Source organism: Dipodomys ordii, unplaced genomic scaffold (assembly GCF_000151885.1).
Source record: "Dipodomys ordii isolate 6190 unplaced genomic scaffold, Dord_2.0 Scaffold118, whole genome shotgun sequence".
Lineage (NCBI taxonomy): Eukaryota > Metazoa > Chordata > Mammalia > Rodentia > Heteromyidae > Dipodomys > Dipodomys ordii.
Genome location: NW_012267334.1, coordinates 1,035,356 through 1,059,480, shown reverse-complemented (window position 1 = coordinate 1,059,480; position 24,125 = coordinate 1,035,356). Strand labels below are relative to the sequence as shown.

At 57.1% G+C, this 24,125-nt stretch overlaps 1 protein-coding gene across 2 annotated transcripts; it reads left to right on the top strand.

The window, feature by feature from the left end:
- The first annotated feature begins 1,774 nt into the window (after nt 1–1,774).
- Nucleotides 1,775–22,397, top strand: Rabl6 (RAB, member RAS oncogene family-like 6). 2 transcript variants are annotated; one of them, XM_013029439.1, is made up of 15 exons: nt 1,827–1,863; nt 2,896–3,030; nt 4,152–4,199; nt 7,525–7,577; nt 8,372–8,463; nt 12,036–12,176; nt 12,577–12,682; nt 16,819–16,922; nt 17,607–17,911; nt 18,153–18,306; nt 19,081–19,293; nt 19,397–19,670; nt 19,924–20,095; nt 21,419–21,477; nt 21,572–22,397. In XM_013029439.1, exons 1-15 carry the CDS (start codon nt 1,842–1,844, stop codon nt 21,767–21,769), a joined length of 2,076 nt encoding a protein of 691 aa, XP_012884893.1. In that variant the 5' UTR covers nt 1,827–1,841; the 3' UTR covers nt 21,770–22,397. The 2 variants fall into 2 exon arrangements, with proteins under 2 accessions (XP_012884892.1, XP_012884893.1); XM_013029438.1 differs by lacking the exon at nt 1,827–1,863 and adding an exon at nt 1,775–1,816 and having other exon boundaries at nt 21,419–22,397.
- Nucleotides 22,398–24,125: the final 1,728 nt, after the last annotated feature.

Genomic DNA, 24,125 nt, shown 5'->3' with positions numbered 1-24,125 from the left:
GACTCAAGTGGTAGAACACCAGCCAGTGAGTGAAAGCATCAGATGCCAAGTCCTGGTCTCTGGCAAAAAAAAAAAAAATAGTGCTGAAAGAAAGGCAGATGCCAAGTCCTTATTAGCCTGTGCTTGTTCCAGTCATTGTCCACATTTCTGATGGAGATGATGAAGTAACTTTGGTGAATGTGAAATCATTAGTGATCATAGAGCTGGGAGATGATGTGAGCCCACAGCCGACTCCAAGTATGTGGTGATCAGCCCCAGTTCTGATGTGCAGCCCAGAGACATAGAAGACGGCAGGATAGCCTCTCCCCTCACATCAGTCTGTTCCATTGTACTGTTCTCAGCTGGCATCATTGACCCTGGAGAAACAAGAGGGAAAAAGAGGGAAAACTGGGTGCCGGTGGCTCACACTTCTAATCCTAGCTGAGGATCTTGAGAATTGCAGTTTGAAGCCAGCCCAAGCAGAAGAGTCCCTGAGACTTATCTCCAATTAACCACTCAAAAACTGGAAGCCGGGCTGTAGCTCAAAGTGATAGAGCACTATCATTAAGTAAAAGAACTCAGGCACAGTGCCCAGGCCCTGAGTTCAAGCCCCACCACCACCAACAGCAGCAACAAAAAAGAGAAATCCTGGCATTGTTTTTCTTTCTTTTTTGGGGGGGGAGATGGGGGAGGTCCAGTCATGGGGCCTGAACTCTGAGCCTGGGTGCTGTCCCTCAGCTCTTCAGCTCAAGGCTAGCACTCTACCACTTGAGCCACAGCACCACTTCCGGCTTTTTTCTTTTTTCTTATGTGGTACTGAGGAATCGAACCCAGGGCCTCATGCATGCAAGGCAAGTGCTCTACCACTGAGCCACCTTCCTAGCTCCTGGCATTGTTTTTCTAGAGATGTAAATCATGCATACAAATAAAATAACTCAGTGGAAAAAAGTTACTTGTAAATTTTTATTCATAAATAGAATTGAAGGTATATCTCAAATGGTAGAGCAGCAGGCTAAAGTAACCCCCCCATGCACACACAAATTATAGTATTATAATTATTCCAGAAATAAAAAAGACAATTGTTTTAAACAGCATAGCACCAGTAAGTTGAGACCAGTTAGATGTCTTGGGTCAGTCCTTAGAAAGTATGTGCTGCTCTTCTCGGGTCTCTGGATCTGTCTCTTCTACCGTACTATGAACACGTTTTGGGGGAGCATCCTGGATCTGACTAGGCCACACATACTTTCATGTAGCTGCAGTTGGGACTTGAAGGGAAGATGGAACAGAGTGAGGTTAGTGAAGCATTTCATGGAAGAAGAGGTGAGTGTCACTGAGAACAGAGGTGCCTTAAAATCGTGAGTGGGAGCAAAGCCAAGTGAGCCCAGGAATAGCCCAGATGAGCCTGCATCCAGCCGAGCTGTGAGGCCAAGGTGCCTCATTTGTCTTTGGTGTCAGGGTCCTCTGTACCGGAGAAGGATTCACACTAAGAACTGTGTTAAATAGCCCTGTAGTGAGATGAGACAATACTGGCTCCTAGCCTTGCCCTGAGCCTCCGACGCTTCCTAGACCCTTCCCCAGCTCCCTCCTGGAAGCCTTGAGGGGGTGGCTGGGTCATGGTGGCCTCCTCTGGCTCCCTTTACCCTTCACATGGCCTGTGTGCTGCCCTGAGAGCACCTGGGTGTGCCCAGGCTGGGAGCCCCTCTGCCTGGATGAGCAAGACCACCAGAAACCTCAGGCCCGTTCTTGACATTGTTTCCCTCTGTGTCACTCACCAGATGTGTCATGCTTCCTCCAAGTCAGAGGTCAGATGCACCCCCAACTCGGATGATGAAGCATGGTTTGTTGGGGAATTTGAATCATTCATGGTCACAGAGCTGGGAAAATGTTGTGAGCCTCAGGCAGATTGAAGAGCTCCTGGCTCTGCTGACCTGGTCCTTACCTCCAAACTGCTGTTCCTCCCCTTTTCAGACACAAGGTGGCGCTACCCTACTCCAGAGCACAAGCCCACCCACAGTGAGTTGAGAGACAACCTCCTTAAAAGTCATGTACCAAAAGTACATGATGCCTCAGGAGTCCGAGATCCCAAGCATTGAGAATCAAGGCCAGCCTAGGCAGGAAAGTCTGTGAGACTTCAGCTCCAGAATAACCAGCAAAAGCCAGGTGCTGACGCTCATGCTATGTAATCCTAGCTACTTGGGAGGCTGAGATCTCAGGGTCATGATTCAAAGCTAGCCCAGGCAGGAAGGTCTATAAGACTCTTAACTACCAGTTAGTTACCAAAAAGCCAGAAATGGAGGTGTAGTTCAAGTGCAAGTCTGAGCTAAAAGGCTAGAGGATAGCACCTAGTTTCTGAGTTTAAGCTCCAGTACTGGCACAAAAATAAACAGTGTAAAGCCTGGTTGGGGTGTAGTTCAGGTGGTATACTACAAGCCTAGCAAGCAAGAGGCCCTGAATATAATCCCTAGGATGTGATCAATCAATCAATCTGCCAGGATGTGGGGGAAAGTAAAGAGCAGACCATTAAGGCCTGGAATGTTGCCCTGGGTCTTACTCAGGTTGGGCAGGTCAAAGCTTCCACATAGCGGGTCCTAACCTGAGGGTCGTCCGTGGTTCCCAGCGCATCTGACTCTGGGAGAGATTGTTCTTCCACAAATCGGAAAGCTATGCTCAGGGGAGCCTCCTGCTCAGAAGTCTGCCCACTGTCCTTGGTGTCAGCCTGCTTGTTGTCAGGTACCCTTGGGCCTTGGAAGAAGCTATCTGGCCAGCCAGGGTTGACGTGTGAAGAACTGCTGGCACCCTTCGTCCACTCTCCCCATGCTTGCCAGATGGCTGCAGAAAACAGCATGTTGAGGTAGAGCAGACAATGTCTTAGAAGTGTGGTTTTGATTTCTTTTTCTTTGCCCTTTTTCGTTCCAGTGAAGATTGTGATCCGGGGGGACAGAAACACAGGCAAGACTGCGCTGTGGCACCGGCTGCAGGGCAAGAAGTTCCTGGAGGAGTACATCCCCACTCAAGAGATCCAGGTCACCAGCATCCACTGGAACTACAAGAGTAAGTGGAGGGGAAGGCATGTAGCACTACAGCATGGACTGGGGGTGCGTGCAGTACAGCGCCCCAACCTCCTCAGCCTCCCAGCACTCACACGGTGCCCAGACCCTAAAGCACAGTACAGCCCTGCCTGCCCCTCTACCCTCCTTCCCTCCCTCATGGGTCCTAGGAGGTGCTTTCCCCAGACTGAGCAAACAGTGGCTGTCACTGTGGGAGTCCCTAGGTGAGTTCAGAGCTATTTGGGGACCATTCATTCATAGAAGCTGCTTTTGAATCACCCCAATTCATAGATTTAGATCCATGAAGTTCCCTTTCAATGTTGAAGCCACAGCTGTGGTTGAACAGGAGAGGAAATATCTCCAAACACTACAGTTTCCCAGACACCTCCGGGGGTATTGCCTACCGACCCTGACAGCACATGGAGAGACATTGAGCCCCACTTCTGTTCAGCCCACCGTCCATGTTCTAGGGCTTCCACTATGCTCTAAGGCCTCTCTGCTCCCACTTACCTAGGGAGAGAGGCAAGATCACAAGAACTCAAACACTGGTCCCCTTTCTCATGAGGCAAGTGAGAGGGTCCACAGCCCTGGAGAATACCACGGGACCGGTAGGATATTCAGCCCTGGAGAATACTACAGGGCGAGCAGGGTCAGCAGCCCTGGAGAATACCACGGGGCGAGCAGCAAGGCACAGAGGCCACAGGATCAGTAGCAGTGGCTGCAGCCTTCCTGGGCCTGCTCTGTGTGACCAGCCCCGACCTCCTGAGTTTGCTCCTAGGAGTAAACTGGGAGCCAGCAGGATAAGGAAAGGGGCTCAAGAGGACGGGACTCAGGCAGCCTTGCTGTGTGCACGTCTGTCTATATGTGTCTGCCTGGGAGACCACAGCCTGCGGGGGACCCAGCAGGTATGCTGGGTGGTGGAGGTGCTGTGCAACAGCTTTGCCCACAGGCCAGTGTTCATGTGGAGACCAGTAGGAGAAGCCCCGCCTCACTCAGTAGAAAGCTGCCAGTGAGGCCGTGGGCTACAGGGACCCAGGGAGCTGGTGTCCTGGGGAGGGGCAGCCAGCCACATAGGGTAGGAATCCAGGAGTATATTAGCACCAACCAGAATTCTGCTTGTTTCAGCCACTGATGATGTTGTGAAAGTTGAAGTCTGGGATGTAGTGGACAAAGGTAAGGTGCCTCTTCCTTTCTCTCTTGAATGCTCTAGTCACTCTAAATAGAACCTGCCCCTTGCTTCCAGTCTTTGCTTCTCTGCCTTGAGTCCTGTGTTCACATAGGACCTACTGCACAGTCTGGGGAGGCCCAGAGACGTGGCATAGGCCCCAGCTGCCCCACAGGGGTTGGGGAGCTCCCAGCTTCTTAGTCCAGCCCCTGCCAGCTCTGTTCTAAGCCTGGCTGAGGTTCTGGGTCCCCAGGAGCTCCCAGATGCTTTGCGCATCTGTTTAGTCCTGACCAGCTAACCTTGGGTGGGGTGAGGAAGCTCCCAGCCCTGGCCCACACAGGAGCCCCTCCTCCCATGCAACCACTGGTGTGACTCTCCAGGTGTCAGTCCAGCCCTGGTCATGAGCACCCCAGCCACCTGGAAAATCCTGGCAGCCTGCATGAAGGGAACTTCAGAGAAAGTCCCAGAAGCTCCCAGAGGGTTGCTCACCAGATACTTACTGCACTTGGTGATGGCCTCATGCCATGACCAGAGGTTCCTCTCACAGATTCCCATCTTCACTGGCCTTGTGGTTCTTGTTAGACTTGGGGCCAGTTTGTGGCTGCCGAGCATAGCTCTTATACTAGGAAAGCCCAGCACAAGGGAACCCTGGTATTCTTACGGAAGGTGCAGATTCTATGCACCACCTGGACAGGAAAGTGACAAGGCTTTTACAAGTCCTGGTCAGGGACACAATGAGAAGACATCAATCCTCCATCCCCAGTCGGGTGAAGCGGGAACAAAGAATTATGGGAGCAAGAAAGAAGGCAGAGCGAGTGCCTGAGCCTATCCCTTTTTGTGTCACTAGGAGTGTTAGTTGGTGGGTTTGGTGGGGGCCCTGCTGTCACTAAGGCTGCTGGTGTCTGCCTTCTGCAGCATGGGAGTCAGTGGGCCCTGTAGTCTCCCTCAGGAGTGCTCACCAAGCAGAGGGACTAAGGAGCCTTGGAACCGTTGCTTCTGCCTGAGAACAAGTGACAAAAGTCCACTACAGCACCCAGGACTCAGGCCTGTGCACTCACAGCTGAAAATCCAGCTCCTTCACTTCTGGGTAGACATCCCTCCCCCAGACACCCCGACCCACCAAAACCTGTCGCAGGCAACAGCAGGGTGTCCCAGTGTCCCCAACAGCATCTGATTCCATTCCTGTCTTCTCACATCAGATCACAAGTTCCTCTATGATCCTTGGGTTGAGCTCACAGCCCACCCTGCTGCTAGCATTGTGTGTGTGCATGTGCATGTGCGTGCAAGTGTGCACGCGCGCGCACACATGCATGTGTGTGGTGCTGAGCCATATCTGGTCAGGCCAGTGTATCACCTGACCTTGCAGGCATGCTCTGAGCTGACCTGTTGAAGGGCTCACTAGGTGACGTGCCTCATGCTGTGTTCTCCACTGCGCGTTGTGCCTGCTCCTCTCTGCAGTCCATGTTCAGTAGGGGTCTGTTGGGGGTGAACATCAGCTGATAAGAAAGCAGTGAGGCCAATGTGGCTCAGCAGTTCCAGCAGCAGGGTACAGCTAGCAAGGCCGGCCCAGCAGGCGTGCCGTGTGTGTGTGTGTGTGTGTGTGTGTGTGTGTGTGTGTGTACACACAGCGTTTGGAGTGTAGCTTGCCATCAGAGGCCTTGGTTCTGCCCACATTGCATCCCCTTCCCGGGTCCCCACCCCTGTCCTCCCTCGTCACTGCTGCTGTCCCTTGAGAGGCCAAGACCTGGATGCTCAGAGATCTCCAAGCCCTGCCTCAGCTCTGTCCCAGATCTGCACCTGCTGGACCACAGTGCACTGTCCCGTGGACAAGATTTCCAGAGTGGGTCAGGACTTGGGGCTGAGTGTCGTGGGGAGCCATACTCCACGTAGGAAGATCACTTGTGGATGGTGTCCTGTACCCTCAGCAGGCATAGGCCAGCCTCCCCTGCCTAGGAGTCTATGAAGTGCCCCCTTCCCATTCTGTGTCTGGGATAGACAGGGGAGAGGGTCCCCAGGGCCATCACTGCCTCCTCACACCCACCTAGTGAGGTCTACCCCAACAGCCTCACTTGACTGACCCCAGGAGGGGTCGGTCCCCGCGCAGTGTCGCCTCCACACAGCCCTGTGACCCCTGTTGCTGAAACACAGAAACATTGATAAGGAAAGGAAAGTACCTCTGCCTTCCCCCTCCCCCGGATGAGGGCTGAACACAGCAGCAGGGGACCGCAGTAGAGACAGCTTGAGGCTCAAGGCCAGTGGAACAGAGGGGGCTGGACAGGCAAGACTGACAGGTTCAGATTTTGCGAAGGCAGAACTTGTGAATATGTATTGAGAAGCTTCTGGAAGGGATGGTGAAAGGGAGCAGCCTCAGCAAGTTTTAATATTCTCTGGTTTCTCCCTCCTGCTGGAGAGGAGTTTGCAAGGAACTAGGTGGGCTGGAGGCCCCTACCTCTTGAAGATCAAGCTGGGCTTCGGCTCCTGTGGAGCTGGGCCCCTCAATGCTCCTGCCCCACTTCCAGGCAGTGAGAGCATGAGGGTGGTTCAGAAATGAGTTCAGGAGTGATGGAAATTGATGTCTTAAATACATGAGCCCTGGGGGCTGGGAAGGTGGCTCAGTGGTAGAGCGCTTGCCTTGCATGCATGAGGCCCTGGGTTCAATTCCTCAGCACCACATATGCAAAAAGAAAAAAGCAGAACTGGCGCTGTGGCTCAAGTGGTAGAGTGCTAGCCTTGAGCTGAAGAGCTGAGGGACAGTGCTCAGGCCCAGAGTTCAGGCCCCACGACCGGACCCAAAAAAAAAAAAAAAATACATGAGCCCTGGATTATTGGAGGGACTTTCCTCTTCTGCCCAGTTGGCATTCTAGGGAGGAAGGGAAAGGGAGGCAGAGTATTAGCTTGGAGGCAGAACCTAGGGCTTTCCCCTGGTCACAAGTGTAGCATGGGCTGGCCTCGATCATAACCACTAGCCAGGATGGGGTCCCCTCCCTCCTAACGCTGCTATTCCCCCTTTGCCCTAGGGGAGCTGCATCTCACTACTACTCTACTCACCTGGACTTGGTCTGGGAACCAGGCAGTTGCAAAGGGCCCCTTTCCACCATGGCAGAACTGACCTGGCTTCAAACTGCTCTAGCCACTGAGGCCTGCAGGGTCTGCCCTGCACTCCCTCCAGCCCTCAGGGCCGGGTTTTTGTTTTTTGTTTTCCTGTCTCCCAAGGCAGAGTGAACCAGCACAATCAGTGGCACTATGAGAGGCATGGGGGGGGGTCCCCCTTTCCCTAGGCAATTGTGGAATTCAGAAAGGTCGCTCCTGAGCTTCTGCTTGTCTTTTAATTAGGAAAATGCAAAAAGCGAGGAGACGGCTTGAAGACAGAAAACGACCCACAGGAGGTGAGCCACACATCATCAGGCTGGTCTGTGTCTCTCCTGGGCAGAGCTGCTTATGGTCCCTCACAAGCCTAGGCTTCTCCAGGCCTGTACAGCCTGCGAGAGACATGTGGCCAGTGAGCATCCCCAGCTTTCCGTGGGATGCTGTGCAACAGAGCTGAGTGTTCTTCAGGCGCATTCCCGGTGATTGTCCCCTGTGAGATGTCTGCTCTGATTCACTCAGCAGGTGCTGTAGTGGACTCACCATCAGACTGCCTTTGAATCACCTCAGCATCAAATAAGGGCCACATTCCCATCCCTCTGGCAGATGGTTGGAATCCACAAGCCCTGGGCGTTGTACCATTGATGGTCTGTGGGAGGCAGCCCTCCCCTGCAGAGGCTGCCCACCCAGCACCCGGCAGATCCATGTACCCAGCAGTGTCATTTCCTGTCTTTTCCCAAATGAGACAGATGATTGCTATCTTTTTGATTCGTAAAGTACCATTCAAAAGCTGGCACCAGGCTGGAAAGGTGGCTCAGTGGTAGAGTGCCTGCCTTGCATGCCTGAGGCCCTGGGTTCCATTCCTCAGCACCACATGAGCAGAAAAAGCCAGAAGTGGCGCTGTGGCTCAAGTGGTAGAGCACTCGCCTCGAGTGGAGGAGCTGAGGGACAGCGCCCAGGCCCAGAGTTCAGGCCCCACCACCAGACACACACACACCCCCCCCTACTAAAAAAAAGTACCATTCAGCTTTTTCCAGGTGACTGAGGGACCACATGGCTGGGACAGGGTCTTACACCTCTTCCCTCCTGCTCCCAGGCGGAGTCTGACATGGCCCTGGATGCGGAGTTCCTGGATGTGTACAAGAACTGTAACGGGGTGGTCATGATGTTCGACATCACCAAGCAGTGGTAAGGAGGACAGGCAGCTGGCAATGGCTGCAGGGCTAGCGTTGAGTAGCGCAGCCAAGCCCCTGCCTTAGACCCAGGCATTGTACCGTGGGGCAGGATGGGCCCAAGTTGGTACCTATGCAGAGGGTAGGATGGTACTGATGGCTCAGGCCTGTGGCAAGGGGTGGTCTTGGCAAGGTGCACACCAAGCAGCCCCCACCCCCACCCCCGTCCTAAGACGGGGCAGAATCAAGTGACTGTAGTCTACTAGGAAGACAGCAAAGACTCACAGCGGCCAAGGACCAAGAGCCAAGCGGGCAGTGGGTGGAGGTGCTAAGACTAGAGCCTCAGTGGTGCAGAGCCTCCTCTGGGGATCCCACAGGACCCACCTAACTCCTACCCCTAAAGTGTGATGTTCCAGTAGGAAATGGCACATTGCTGTCACCAGCCACAGGACGAAGATGCCCCTAGACACACGGCCCTGAGGTCATGCCTCCTGCACACCACTGGAAACAAGGCCCTTAAAAATGCTGAAGGAGCTGGGCACCGATGGCTCCAGTGGCTCACGCCTGTAATCCTAGCTACTCAGGAGGCTGAGATCTGAGGATTTCAGTTCAAAGCCAGCTCAGGCAGGAAAGTCCGTGAGACTCTTAATTAACCACCAGAAATCTGGAAGTGGCACTGTGGCTCAAGTGGTAGAGCATTCGCCCTGAGTGAAGAGCTGAGGGACAGTGCCCAGGCCCAGAGTTGAGCCCCACAACCCATTAAAAAAAAAATGGGGCTGGGAAGGTGGCTCAGTGTTAGAGGGCTTGCCTTGCATGCATGAGGCCCTGGGTTCGATTCCTCAGTACCACATAAGCAAAAAAGAAAAAAGCCAGAAGTGGTGCTGTGGCTCAAGTGGTAGAGTGCTAGCCTTGAGCTGAAGAGCTGAGGACAGCGCCCAGGCCCAGAGTTCAGGCCCCATGACCGGACCAAACAAAAAGCAAAATGCTGAAGGAGGGCTTGGGATGTGGTTCAAGCAGTAGAGTATCAGCCTAACAAGTGTAGCCCTTAGTTCAAGCTCTAATACTGCCCCCTTCCCCATAGAAAAGACTATGTCCTTTTACTTCATCTAGCTGAAATGTGGCTCAAGTGATAGAACACAGTCTAGCAAGCAAGTGCAAGACTGTTCAAGCCCCAGTAGCGATAAAACAAACAAGGACGAAATGCTGAATTGATCTTTGAGGTGCTTGCGTAGCTTCAACTCTGCTTTTAAAAGTTTATTATTATTATTGCATGTGTAATCCATATTCATAGAAAATTGGTAAATGCAAGGGAAGACAATCTGTCCTGTCATCAAGACCACACAGCTGATGGCTGGTGCCGCCAGATTTTCTTACAGCATTGCACAAGCACACTGGGATCTTGCTACACCTGTCTAGGTGGGCATACTGCTTTATTTTAGAACAAAGTGAGCCAGATGCTGGTGGCCCATACCTATAGTCCTAGCTACCCAGGAGGCCAAGGCCTTAAGGATCCCAGTTTGAAGCCAGCCTGAGTAGAATGGTGAGACACTTACCTTGAAGTGGCACAGTGCCAGCCATGAGCAAAAAAGCCAAGCAAGAGCCCAGGGCCCTGAGTTCCAGTGCTAATAACAGCGTGTATGTGCGAGCGCGCGTGCGCACACAGAACACAATGATGTGACATGGGCAGATGTCTCGGTGTTGTAGAGGTTCACAGAATAGAATAAGCCTGGGGATGAAGCTTACACTTGGCATGTGTCATCAACTCAGGTCTGAGGGATACGGACTTGGAGGCCCTCAGTGGCACAGTCTGGGTTGGTGTGGTTGTCCCCAGCCTCTGCCTGCCAAAGGCCCAGACTCGGCCTACCACATGTTCAGGGGCCCTCCAGGGAGTGCTAGTGGCAAGCTAGCCACAGAACGTAACCCTGTGCTGTGGGCCGTGAGCAGCTGTTTCAGGTACAGAGGAGAGGAACTTGCGTTTCCCCATATGGGTGGTGGTGGTCTGTTGGCCTGGTGAGTGGAGAGTAACTTCGTCCAGTGGACGTTGAGGGGCCACCTCAGCTGCACTGAGGATCCTGGGGCCTTTATAGGCCTTATGGCTCCCAAGAGAACTGAGCTGGGAGAAGGTCACTGAGGGCCTGTTGGCAGGGTAGGCCCAGAGCACCAGGGCTGCAGCAGCTTCCCAGTGCCTGGACATTAGTGCATTTGGTCAGGCTGGGACTGGGCAGCAGCTGATACTCTCCAGAGTCCAAGTGTTCATGGAAAGGAAGAAAATACGCCTCACACTGTGACTGTGTCACACCAGTGAGTAGGCTTCAGGATGGCTCCTGGGTCAAGAAGATGGAGGAGCCAGGCACTGGTGGCTCTCACCTATAATCCTGGCTACTCAGGAGGCTGAGATCTGAGGATCGTGATTCAAAGCCAGCCTGGGCAGGAAAGGCTGTGAGACTCTTTATCTCCAATAAACCACTCAGAAAACATGAAATGGTGCTGTAGAGCGCTAGCCTTAAGCTGAAGAGCTGAGGGACAGCGCCCAGGCCCAGAGTTCAGGCTCCATGACAGACAAAAAAGATGGAGGAGATGCCCTCAGGAGAAGAAGCTAGAAGACAAAAGGCCTCCACAGTTAGACACGTGTTTTCACCACTTTCTCCATGGGGAAGGCGGGCTGCGTCACTGGTGTCTCTATAGGCTGGGCTGACCTCGTACTTGGGCTTTGGCCTCCCTGAGCACTGGATTTGCAGATTGCATCACCACCACAGTTGGCTGTGTCTGTGCCAGCCTTTTGAGAATGTTCAGGATGAACACACACAGAGCAAGGGCTGGCTGCCCATGGTAGGTGAGACCTGGAGAGCCTTGCCTGTCTCCCCCTGCCCCCCCGCCCCCCGCCACATGCTGTGGATCATTGCTCAGGGCAGCGCCAAGCTCACCTGCCTCCAGGATACCTTGGTGTCAGGAGGACACCTCCATGATGGTGTCTACACACCAAGAGCCACTGAGCAGGACACTCTGCAAGGATCCCAGGAGACGTTTCAATCCAGTGTGGTACTGGCAGTGTGGAAAGGGGGTGCTTTTGGAGGGAGGGTAAACACAGGCACCCTAAAGAGAGGCAGAGAAGTGGGGCACCTGGGCTTGGTACAGGCACCATGTTAACATGCCGGGGTGGCGTTACTCACTTCTCTAAGCCCTGATGGTGGTGGTGATTCCTGCTCTTAGGAAGTCAGCCACCCAGGGTGTGAGCCCAGGGCCTTGAGCTTCCATACTTAAGCCACTCTGCTACTGCTTTTGCACTGTTGTTTTCAGGATTGAATCTCACTGTTTGCTCCGACTGGCCTAGACGGTGATTCTCCTACTTGTGTTTCTCCCCTGGCTCAGACTGACAGGCACCACCACAGCACCCAGTGGAAATGGAGTCTTTGACTCCATGTGTGCCTAGGCTGGCCGCCAACCTTGATCCCCTTCTCCACCTCCCCAGTATCTAGAGCGAGAGGCAAAATAACTAGAGGCATCACTGTGGGCTTAGCAAGTTGGACCTCAGACAGGAAAGGCAGTCCCCTGGGGCCACGGGAGGCTAAGATACCCTTCCCTCCCAAGGACCTTCAACTACGTCCTCCGGGAGCTGCCCAAGGTGCCGACCCACGTTCCAGTGTGTGTGCTGGGCAACTACCGGGACATGGGTGAGCACCGAGTCATTCTGCCAGACGACGTACGTGACTTCATCGACCACCTGGACAGGTGGGTGCTTCAGCCCTTGCATGGGGGCCCCCATTTTGGGTGGGGCGGAGAGGACAGGTGAACGTGGGCAGCCAAGGCAGAAGCCACACCTGAGTTGGGATAGAGCGGGGAGCGGTCACAGACCCTAGTGAGCAGCTCCAAGAGATCTGAGATGCTGGGAGCCAGGGAGCCAGGAAGTCTTAGTTCCCTGTGAATGGTGGTGCTGTGAGGTGTGAGCGGAGCAGTGTGCCGGGTCAGCGGCTCCGGTCCAGCTCCGCAGGCCACCCCAGGCAGGAAGGCTGTGTTCGCTTCTCTAGAGCCTATTGGAGGAAGGGGCAAGTGGACTGGCAGCCTCAGGCCTGGGAGAGGCTGAGCCAGCTGCCCACCAGGAGCCTTCCCCTTAAATCTCTCCTGAAAACAGACCTCCAGGCTCCTCCTACTTCCGCTACGCTGAGTCTTCCATGAAGAACAGCTTCGGCCTAAAGTACCTGCATAAGTTCTTCAATATACCGTTCCTGCAGCTGCAGGTGAGCTCTGGCCACACCAGGCACGAAGGCTGCTGGCACTCTTCCCTGTCTCCGGAGGACAGGCCTCCTCTCCGAGCCCTGAAAAGGTCATTTGTGATGTCTGCTTGAAAGCTGGCCACCAGCAAGGGCCCAGAGGACTTTGGAGGTGGCATGCAGAGCAGTCAGCAAGAGGCAGAGAGTGGGTGACAGGCCCACTTCTTTGGTTTTTTGTCAGTCGTGGGGCCTGAACTCTGGGCCTGGGCACTGTCCCTCAGCTCTTCAGCTCAAGGCTAGCGCTCTACCACTTGAGCCACAGCGCCACTTCCAGCTTTTTCTGCTCATGTGGTGCTGAGGAATTGAACCCAGGGCCTCATGCATGCTAGGCAAGCACTCTACCACTGAGCCACCTTCCCAGCCCCAGGCCTACTTCTTGATAAGGAGGGCTTCCCCTGCAAGGGTGGAGCCTTGTGCTTCTGGGCTGTTGGTGGCAGCAAAGCATGTAAGATGCACAGGTGGGTGTTGCCCAGTTAAACTGAGCTGCCAGTTGGGGCTGTCCAGAACATGCAACCCCCATGGCCCTGACTCCATCCTCCAGTGCTGGGCCAGCCGGCCCTTGGCTCCTTTGTTGGACTAGATGCAGGCTGCATGATCAGGGTACCCAGCGTTCCTGATACAGACGAGGGAATAGGGCAACTTGCTAGGGTGAGGTTCTGGCCTGTGAGCAGTCATCTTGTTAAAAATTGTGGAGATGGGCCGGGTGCCGGTGGCTCACACCTGTTATCCTAGCTACTCTGGAGGCTGAGATCTGAGGATCTCGGTTCAAAGCCAGCCCATGCAGGAAAGTCCGTGAGGCTCTTATCTCCAATAAACCTCCACAAAACCAGAAGTGGTTCTGTGGCTCAAGTGGTAGAGCGCTAGCCTTGAGCTGAAGAGCTGAGGGGCAGCACCCAGGCCCAGAGTTCAAGCCCCATGACCAACAACAACAAAAAAAAAGAAACTGGAAATGTACAGAGTCTCTGCATCCTCGCCCATCTCCTTCCTCCTCTCCCCCTCCCCCCCCCAAGGTCTCATATTTCCACATTGTTTTCTCAAGGCCAGAGAATTAGGGTCAAGGATCCATCCAGACCTTCTCTGCCCAGGGTCACTTCAGGAGCCTACCTCCATGAATTATCACCCTGCCTCCTTATGGTGACGTGGTGGGTAATTTCATCTGCCCCCTACTTGGATTCAACTGACATATCCCATGAGACTGAAGCTTTGGTTTGGACAGAAGACCACAAAGACAGGATAGGAGCCGTGGCATGTTCCCTGCTGTACTTCACATGAACTCTGGGCTTCAGCCACCGTGGGACAGACCATGAGAAAGATGAGGCTCCATGGAGCTAAGGGCAGAGGGCTAAGACAGCAGGGGAGCCTGGTGTAGAATTGCTAGTAGACAGGAGGAAGGCTGAACAGACTTGGGCTTTCAGCCTGCATCTGGGAACCTGTAGCCCTTCCACAGAAGGACACGGAACTTAGGAAAGCAAAGCTTTCCCTTTCCTTGTGTCTTTTTCCATTTGAGAGACATGGGGCTGTACTGAGGACAAGACCATGGGGTCTTAAAGTGCCCCCACCAGGGAGGCCTCTGCTCACCTCACCGTGGCGATGACGGCGCTCAGCTGTGCCACTCCATGGATGCTTTGCTGCAGGCTTCCAAGGGAAAGGAGCAGGGCGCCAGAAAAGCCCTGGAGCCAGGACCGCCGTGGCCTCCTCCTGTAATGGATATGTGCAGAGATCAGAGCCCATGGTCTGCGTTGGCAGAGCGATTGGTATCCGGCTGCCCTCTTGTCTCTTGCCTGTTCTGGATGTTCTAGAAGGAAAGCACGATGTTCCTTAGTTTTATACAGACACCTCTAAAAACCAAGACTAGAGCTGGCCATGGTGGTACGTGTCTGTCCCTGAGCCCGGCACTCGGGAGGGCGAGGCAGGAGACAGCAGAGGTGCAAGGCCAGCTGGTTGGTGCGGGGGGGCCTTTGCAAAGACTGCTGCGGTAAAAGGAGTGACAATCTGCTTTTAGTCTGTGCTGCTGCTGTCCTGGTTTGGGGGCTTACATTCCAGACCTGGATGCCATCCCTTTTCCACTCAAGGCTAGTGCTCTACTACTTGAACCACCACCATGTCCAGCTTTTTGGTGGTTAATTGTAGAGAGGAGGCCCATGAACCCTCCTGCCCAGGCTGGTTTTGAACCATGATCCTCAGATCTCAGCCTCCACAATAGCCAGGATTAGAGTGAGCCACTGGCACCCAGCTTTTTGTTTGTTTGGTTTTTTTGTCAGTCATGGGGCTTGAACTTGGGGCCTAGGGACTGTCCCTCTTTGCTCAAGGCTAGTAGTGCTCTACCACTTTGAGCCTGAGCCACAGTACTATATCCACTTCTGGTGGTTAATTAGAGGTAAGAATCTCACAGACTTTCCTGCTTGGGGTGGCTTTGAACTGTGATCCTTAGATCTCAGCCTCCCGAGTAGCTAGGATTACAGGTGTGAGCACTCACTGATGCCCAGCTAGTTTTTTGTTTGTTTTCACATGAGGAGTCTTCATTGGAAAGCTGGCCAATGCGGGCGGACTCCTGCCACAAAGGCCTGCAGCCCCGTGACCACACTTAACACAGTCAGAAAACAGCCATGAGAGCCAGAGAGGAAAGAAAGAGCAGAAAAACAATGCCAACAACCCAGATCAGCTCTGCTTGGGGGCTGAGCGGGACGCCTGGTGACAGTAGAGCCAGGGGATGGGACCGGAGCAGACAGGAGACACGGGGATGACATTCGTCTCGTTTTTAATTGATAAAAACTACGTGTAGATGGGCACAGTTTTGATACATAGTGATAGGGTCCCTGATCTCGCAGGTCATTTTTCCATTTTGAGTTAGCATGTGCTAGTCATACAAGGGGCTTCACTGAGCTATCTCCATTAGTGGGTACAGTGCGCCCCGTGCCCCGCCAGACGCATCCCCTCACCCCCCCCCACCCCCGCAGATTCAGCAGGTTTCACGGTTTGTTTTTATACGTTGTACACCTTAAGATTTAAAGAATTCTTCACACCAGAAGGTATTCAGTCCGTGTGCAGAATAGGGTCTGAGCTGGGTTCACGCTTTGCATTTGGTAGTTGGGACTAGCTATCTCTTCAGATCTCATGTTTATTTCAGAAGTGAAGCCCCGCCTGCCTGTCGGCACACGCCTGCTTCTTCCCTCGGGGTCCCCGAGTTGACCTGCACTGTGCCATGCCGTGGCTCTCTCACATAAATCCCAGGTCTCTTTGATCTGTAGTTGCTGCTTTTTTTACTCTCTGCCAAAACCCCAGTGTGGTTTTGTGGCCATCCCACAGCTTTGCTGAGCCCCACTTCTGCACCAGCAGCAGCTGCAGGCCCACATGGAGGCCGCTTCAGTCCTTTGGCACCACCACACACCTGGCCACAGCCTCGGTAGCCACTGTAACTGAGGCTGTGGCATTCGGTCTAAAACTTGAGCCTAAGCTCGGCACTGCAGGCTCACATCTGTCATCTTAACTACTCAGGAGGCTGAGATAAGACGATTGTGGTTCAAAGCCAGCCCCAGCAGGAGCATCCGTGAGACTCAGCTCCAGTAAATGACCAGAAAAGCCAGAAGGGGTGCTGTGGCTCAAGTGGTAGAGCTCCAGCCTTGAGGAGCAAAAGAAGCTCAGGGACAGCTCCCAAGCCCTGAGTTCAGTACCATTGACCTGCAAAAGGACACCTGTTTTTTGAGTCTAAATGTAAGAAACCAGATTGACCAGGAGCCGCAGTGGCAGCCTGACCCAGACTCAGATCTTCAGCCTAAGCCTCGGTTGGCAGTCTTCCTTGAAGCAGCCGGGTGTTTCCAGGACTGTGGATGCACAAGTGACCACGATCGGGCTTGGGCCTGGGTGGCTGCCGCAGCCAGCAGTAGGCGGGGCTGAGCTACTGTCCAGACACCGGGGCTTCTTAAAACTCCAGCATCTCCTTGTGACGGAAGGGGCTGCCTTTCTAGGGATGTGTCTTCTGAGCCACCGGGCCCGTCCCCTGTGGACACACAAGCAGTTCGGCCCCACATACCTCCCTCTGCGGCGTGAGGGCTGTACATGGGTGGGGGAGGCATGCTGCTCATCCATGTCCTCTCCCTTTCCAGAGGGAGACCCTGCTACGGCAGCTGGAGACAAACCAGCTGGACATTGATGCCACGCTGGAGGAGCTGTCGGTGCAGCAGGAGACTGAGGACCAGAACTACAGCATGTACGTGGCGCCGTCTGGGGACACCCATGCCCTGTCTCACCCCGGCCCTCAGAGCAGGGGGGTGCTACCCCCTCCTGCCCGTGCATCCCTGCTGGTGAGACGGGCAGAGCACGGCACGGCACGGTGGGAACGCGTCCCCTGGGACAGCCACCATGCTGCGTCACCTGTGGAGGCTTTTTATTATTAATGTGCAGTCGTTCAGTATTTAGTCAGATCGGCCCTTGAATAGAGCAAGTGGCTGAAAACTACTAAGCGGAGCTGTGGTGGCCGGGCACACCCTGGCCAGGCCACACTCCCACTCCCCAGCACTCCGAGCCTCTGTAACGGCCTTCAGGACCACAGCACGGTGTGCGAGGACCCAGCCTTGTGAGGTGTGGATGGGCAGCTGCCGTGCGTGAGCCCTGACACCGCATCCCACAGAACAAGCCGCACGCTCCAGCCGGCTGCTGGTCCTGGTGGGTTCTGGCAGTGGCCACGGCTCCCTGTCCCTGTGGAGCCTGCGTGTCCTCGGGGCGGTGCCAGAGGAGGAGACCAGGGCCTCGGCCTCTCCGGCAGAAGGGCAGGTGCCGTCTGGCAGCTGGGCAGCAGAGGCCGATAGTGGGAGGCAGGCGGCACAGCTCTCCCGAGGGCGCAGGCGGCCTGGGGAGCGGGGCCTCACTCCTGCCTCTGCCTGCCTTCCCTCAGCTTCCTTGAGATGATGGAGGCGCGCAGCCGCGGCCACGCTTCCCCCTTGGCAGCCAACGGGCAGAGCCCATCCTCCGGCTCTCAGTCGCCAGTCGTGCCTCTGACTGCCGTCTCCACTGGGAGCTCCAGTCCCAGCACGCCCCAGCTGCCCCTGGGCACCCCGTCCGCCGGCCCCCCCACACTGCCCACCTCCCCCGCCCCTCCCATGGAGGCCTTGCCCCCCACCGCCCCCGCCCCGAGACGCAGCCTTATCTCCCGGCTGTTTGGGACCTCACCGGCTGCAGATGGCGGCCCTTCGCCTCCAGGTGAGCCTGGGAGTAACCCTTGGCAAGGTGGCCTTGTGTGGTGTGTGGCTCCCTGGCACCTTGGACCTGGTGTGTCTTGAAGGCTGGTCCTGTGGCCCGTACCCCACAGCCAGGGCACCTGAGCCACTGTGGGCTTTGCAGTCTGTTCTGGGGGCTCCTCCCTGGGAGGTCTTGGCTGGGGAACAGAGGTGTGCTGAGGTCAGGTGCCGCGGGAGGAGGAACCAGCCTCTGCCGTCAACAGAGTCGGCCCAGGCGACAGAAGCCCTAGAGAGAGTTCAGAACGTTGAGGAGTTTGTTCCCGAAGACAGCCTTGACCGGGGCTTCTTGGAAGACGCCACCCTGCCTAGGGAGGAGAAGAAGGCAGGAGCCAAGGCGCCCCAGCAGGACAGCGACAGGTAAGGACCATGCTCGGTGGGCCTCCACGCCGGCCCGGTGGCCAGCACATCCAGTAGGATGGAGCCTCTCACCACAGAGGACAGAAGCAGAGCTGTGGCTGGAGGAGCTGAAGGAAGGGCTCAGGTGTGTCTCGAGGTTTGCCCAGACTCACCACCAGGCCACTAGCCACCCTGGGACAGTTGGGGTGGCTGCCTGCCAGATAGCTCTGAGTAGAGGCTGATGTCCTGGGTCCACTGGAGAGTCAGTGTCTGGACAAGCCCACGGGGCGGGTCCTGACAGAGAAGCTCCCGGTCTCTGAGAAAACACCAGGCCTTGCTTCCTGCCCCCAGATCTGAGCAGGGAATGGGATCCCTTTCCTGGGCGCTGGCCTCTTGATGTTGACTGTTCTGTCTCCCTGTCCACTGAACACTTGAGTGAGAGTAGCTGAGCTTGAGGTGGAGTCTAGGTGTCATTCCTGCCTGGCAGATGGCCTCTCAGATGGGCATCTCCAGTGTCACCATGTCCTGTGGGCTGAGATGCTTCCCTTCCAAAATGCCCTCCAGAATAACGCATGGAGGCCTTTGGGCCAGGCTCCCCTCCCCTCCCCTGATCGCGCCATGGCCGGCGTCAGCGCTACCCTCCATGGAGCTCCGTACTTCCCTCAGCACAGCTCCACTCCTGTGAAGAGAACCTTCCACACAGGAACGTAGTGCCAAGCAGGACAGCGCCCCTGGCAGGGGCCGGGAAGCTGGCAGCACAGAACCGCTCTGGTGACTGCTGCCCTTCCTTTGCAGTGACGGGGAGGCCCTGGGAGGGAACCCCATGGTAGCAGGTTTCCAGGATGATGTGGACCTCGAAGACCAGCCTGGCAGCAAACCCCAGCCCTCGGCCCCTGTCCCCAGTAAGAACATCAGTCTCTCCAGCGAGGAGGAGACGGAGGTGGCCACAGGTCACCCTGCAGGTGTTGCCCTGGCTCCCCAGCCATGTTCAGAGCCGGAAACGAAACGGTACCCAGGCAGTCTCCATACTCCTGGGGCTTGCCGGGGGTGGAGGAGGGGGCAGCCTGGGGTGGCGGCGGTGAAGCCCTCAACCCCTCTGCTTGCCCTGCAGCTCCTCCGCCAAGGCTGCGAAGCTGCAAAAGAAGGCAGCTCCCACACACGCAGAAGCACCGCCCCGGCCAGGCGGACGCCCTGCACAGCCAGGGCCCGAGCTGGGCAGCACCAGACCCCCCACAGAGGGCGCCCACCGGCCCCAGGAAGGCAAGGATAAGCTGGCGTCGTCATCCGAGAGTGACCTCGAAGGGCCCATTGCTGCCCAGATGCTGTCCTTCGTCATGGATGACCCAGACTTTGAGAGTGAAGAGTCAGACGCCCAGCGGAGAGGGGTGAGGACGGGCTGCCGCCAGGAGGCCTAGACACTCTGGGTCTTAGGCAGGAGGGCTAAGGGCTCCCCAGGTGGGAGACTGAGGGGAAGGTACTGGCGCGCATGGTGTCCCTTGGTCCGTGAGTATGTAAGTCCTGCTAATTGTCCTGGCCAGCCCCGGCCAGGTGTGACAGCCCCGCAGATTGCAGGATCCTCTGAGGGGAGTCCCATGGGGTGGGGAGGGACAGCGGCACTACCTCCCGCTCCCTCTCCAGGATGAGTTCCCCGTGAGAGAAGACCTCTCTGACGTGACCGATGAAGATGCAGGCCCTGCCCAGCTCCCCTTGCCCCCCAAGCCCCCCATGCCCTCCTTCAGACTGAAGAATGACTCTGACCTCTTCGGGCTGGGCCTGGAAGAGACAGAACCCAAGGAGAGCAGTGAGGAAGGTGGGTAGGCCCCGCCCTGCCCCACAGCCCCACCCGCCCCGCAGCCGGCGTTCCTTTCTATGTTACCGTAAAGGTGATGTACAGGGGGGTTACGGTTACATAAGGAAGGCATTGAGCACATATGTCTTGTAACAGCGTTACCCCTGTCCTACTTTCCTTCCGCTTTCCCTATCCCCCCTCATTCTGTTTGGAAGGCCGCTTCTTCCCTTACGCTGGCTGTCGGCCCTGGCTGCCTCCAGAGCACCTTCTAGCTTTGTCCAGGACCGAGACTGCCCCACAGAATAGACTCTGGAGAAGTTTAAACTGTTGCTCTCCTGTTGCTTGAGCCAGCTGTGACGTCAGCACCCACACTTTTAGGTGTCAAGGGCCTTAGGCCAGGACCGGCCGGAGGGCTGAGCAGCTCGAGATGCTGCCCAAATGAAGGTCCACACGAGGGGTGTGTGGCAGCTGGCTCGCTGAGCACTCGCTCTGAATTCAGCCGTACCTTGTTGGTGGGCTGGAATGGTTTGCAGCCAGGAGTGCGTGTGGCCCCGTCCCCCAGCTAGCTGCAGCGCCCCCATCCTGGCCCGCCCCCCAGCTAGCTGCAGCGCCGCCGTCCTGGCCCGTCCCCCAGCTAGCTGCAGCGCCGCCGTCCTGGCCCGCCCCCAGCTAGCTGCAGCGCCACCGTCCTGGCCTGTCCCCCAGCTAGCTGCAGCGCCCCCATCCTGGCCCGCCCCCAGCTAGCTGCAGCGCCCCCATCCTGGCCCGCCCCCCAGCTAGCTGCAGCGCCCCCATCCTGGCCCGCCCCCAGCTAGCTGCAGCGCCACCTTCCTGGCCTGCCGCCCCCAGCTAGCTGCAGCGCCCCCATCCTGGCCCGCCCCCCAGCTAGCTGCAGCGCCCCCATCCTGGCCCGCCCCCAGCTAGCTGCAGCGCCACCTTCCTGGCCTGCCCCCCAGCTTAGCTGCAGCGCCCCCATCCTGGACCGCCCCCAGCTAGCTGCAGCACCCCCATCCTGGCCCGCCCCCAGCTAGCTGCAGCACCCCCATCCTGGCCCAGTTTCCAGCTAGCAGTGCCCCCCGTCCTGTCCTATCTCCCAGTCTCTTCTCTCTGACAGCAGGCTAGGGCTATGACTAGCTCTCTGCTCCAACCAGCAGCTTAACTCAGGAGTGCCCCGCAGGGTCTTGGCCCAAATGGAGAGGAAGGCACTGAGGCACCTCAGCTAGAGTGCTTGGGACCCCAGGGCTCCCGTGTGACCAAGCAGGCTGGGCGTGGGGCATCTGCAGAAGCCTGCGCCTTTCCTGTGCAAGGCGTTGCAGGCAGAGCTAAGGCATCTTTCCCATGCAGATAAGAACGGCAAACCACCTTCTAAGGAGAAGAAAAAGAAAAAGAAGAAGAGCAAAGAGGTACCAGTCCCAACCTCTCCTGCCCTGCAGGCAGGCCTGGGATCTACCTCCTGGTGGCTCCTAGTGGTTCTGACGCCCCTCTTCATGCTCCCAGGAGGAAGAGAAGGCTGCAAAGAAGAAAAGCAAACATAAGAAGAGCAAGGACAAGGAGGAGAGCAAGGAGGAGCGGAAGAGAAAAAGGAAGCCAACTCGCAGCAAGGAGCAGAAGGCCGCTGACGAGCTGGAGGCCTTCCTTGGGGGCGGGGCGCCCAGCAACCGCCACCCTGGGGGTGGGGACTATGAAGAACTCTAGGCCTGCACCTGGCAGTTGACCAGCCTGCCCGCGGTCCTGCCACCTCCTTCCAGCCACTGTCTTTGTCCCCATGTGGCCTGATCCACTTTGCATTCACTTCCATGCTGGGCAGGACCCGAGGCCAAGCTCTGGGGGTCAGGCCCAGGGGCCGGGCACTGCGCGTGCCGGGCCTCCACCCAGCCGGAGCCTGCTCTGCAGGGAGGGAGGGGACAGCTGGGCCGCAGGTGGCCTGGTGGACCAACCTGGCCCTCCAGGCAGAATGCAGCCAGTCCCCAGCGTTTCTCAGGGATGTGTCAGGCCGAGGAGGGACCCCAGAGGGTCTGTTTACAGAGATGGCGCGGGGCTGCTTGGCTTCTCAGATGTCCACCACCCAGCCCCGCACCTGCTTGCCCTCCCGAGCTGTCCCAGGGCCCAGCATGCCCACAAGGCTCTGCTTCCCACCAGTGGCTTGGGCGGTGGAGCCCCAGCTCCGGAGCACAGGTGAGCCCTGGCAGAGGCCGGCAAGGCCCCCGCAGCAGCTCCTGTCCCGCAAGGGGCTCTGTCGGTCTCATGGGAAGAGCCAGGCTGGCGCAGGGAGGCACCTTCGCAGACACTCCACCCAGACTATAAAGCTCTTGGGTTTTACCAAGTTGTGTGTCTATTCTTTCGTCCTTTCTGTCCATCCTGCCTGGGCGGGACTGGCCTGCTCTCCTTTAGCCCAGGTTCCCTGCATCCGGCCCGAGAGCCTCTTCCCTGCCTATTCTGAAGGTAGGCAGCCAGCCCGGACCAAGAGCATGTGGCACGCCACACCATCTCCCTGCCCCTGGGCAGCAGGGTGTCTCCTGGGCTCCCATGCCAGCAGTGCCCCGCCCACCGCAGGCATGTTGCCATGAGAACCCTCCGGGCGCCGGGAGCCAGCCGGGGGCGGCCTGCTGCTGTGCTGCCTGCTGGTTGCGGCCGGAGCCAACTCCAGAACGTTCAACGTTCACCTCAGATGGGGGGGGAGTCAAGGGTCACTGCTGGGGGCCAGGCCCCACAGGCCGTCTTCACAGCCCATGGCTCTGCTAAGACCTCAGCAGGCTCTGTCTTCAGAGCTGAGGCCCTCAGCCCACCTTGCAGCCTAGAAAGGCCCGAGGTTCAGCACATTGGACAGGGAGCTGCCAGGCCCGAGTAGGGATGTGGCTGTCTGACACGCATAGGCCACATGCAGACCTTCCCTGTGGAGAGTGGGCAGCGGCCACCACGGTAGTCACCCATGCAGACCTTCACTGTGGAGAGTGGGCAGCGGCCACCCACGCTGACCACACGCAGACCTTCCCTGTGGAGAGTGGGCAGCGGCCACCCACGCTGGTCACCCACACTGACCACACGCAGACCTTCCCTGTGGAGAGCGGGCAGCGGCCACCCACGCTGGTCACCCACACTGACCACACGCAGACCTTCCCTGTGGAAGTAGGCAGTGGCCATGCTGACCACACGCAGACCTTCCCTGTGGAAGTAGGCAGTGGCCATGCTGACCACACGCAGACCTTCCCTGTGGAAGTAGGCAGCGGCCACCCACGCTGGTCACCCACGCTGACCACACGCAGACCTTCCCTGTGGAGAGCGGGCAGCGGCCACCCACACTGACCACACGCAGACCTTCCCTGTGGAAGTAGGCAGTGGCCATGCTGACCACACGCAGACCTTCCCTGTGGAAGTAGGCAGCGGCCACCCATGCTGGTCACCCACGCTGACCACACGCAGACCTCTGTAGAGAGTGGGCAGTGGCCACCCACGCTGGCTGGACCCCCACCAAGAGATGAGCTGTCCATCTGGCCCTAGGTGCCTGGCGAGACTTGGTGTGTCTAGCGCCAAAGAGGAAGGTGCCTGGGGAGAGGCTGTGGGGCAGGGGGCCGCCCATCTGCTCCTGCCCAGGTCCAGTCAGGACATGCGTACCAGAGGCTCCATCCTGTCTTGGAGGGGGTTGGTGGGGTGCAGGGTTGCTCCCAGTTAACACCGGCCTGGTTCCGACACCAGGGCCTCTGCTTGGGGCCCTGCAAGGACTCGCCAGCCTGCTGACCTGGCTCAGCCCCAAAGGGAAGCCTGCGCGCACAGGCCAGCACAGCCCCCACGCGGCGCGGCCCCTTTAAGTGCCTCCCCCTGGCCGCCATTGGGGGCAGCACTGAGGCAGCAGGCCAGCATCCGCGCTACCGCCTTGAAGCTTCTGCCGGTGTGGGGAGCGAGCGCACCGGAGACGCGGTGGAGCCGGCCTGGGGTTCACAGCCCACCCCGGTTTTGCTGGGGGAGCAACGCCCAGGTAAGAGGCCAAGCCGACGCGGCCTGTGAGCTGTGGCTGCCACGGGCTGAGGCTGTGCAGAAGGACGGGGAGTCCCCA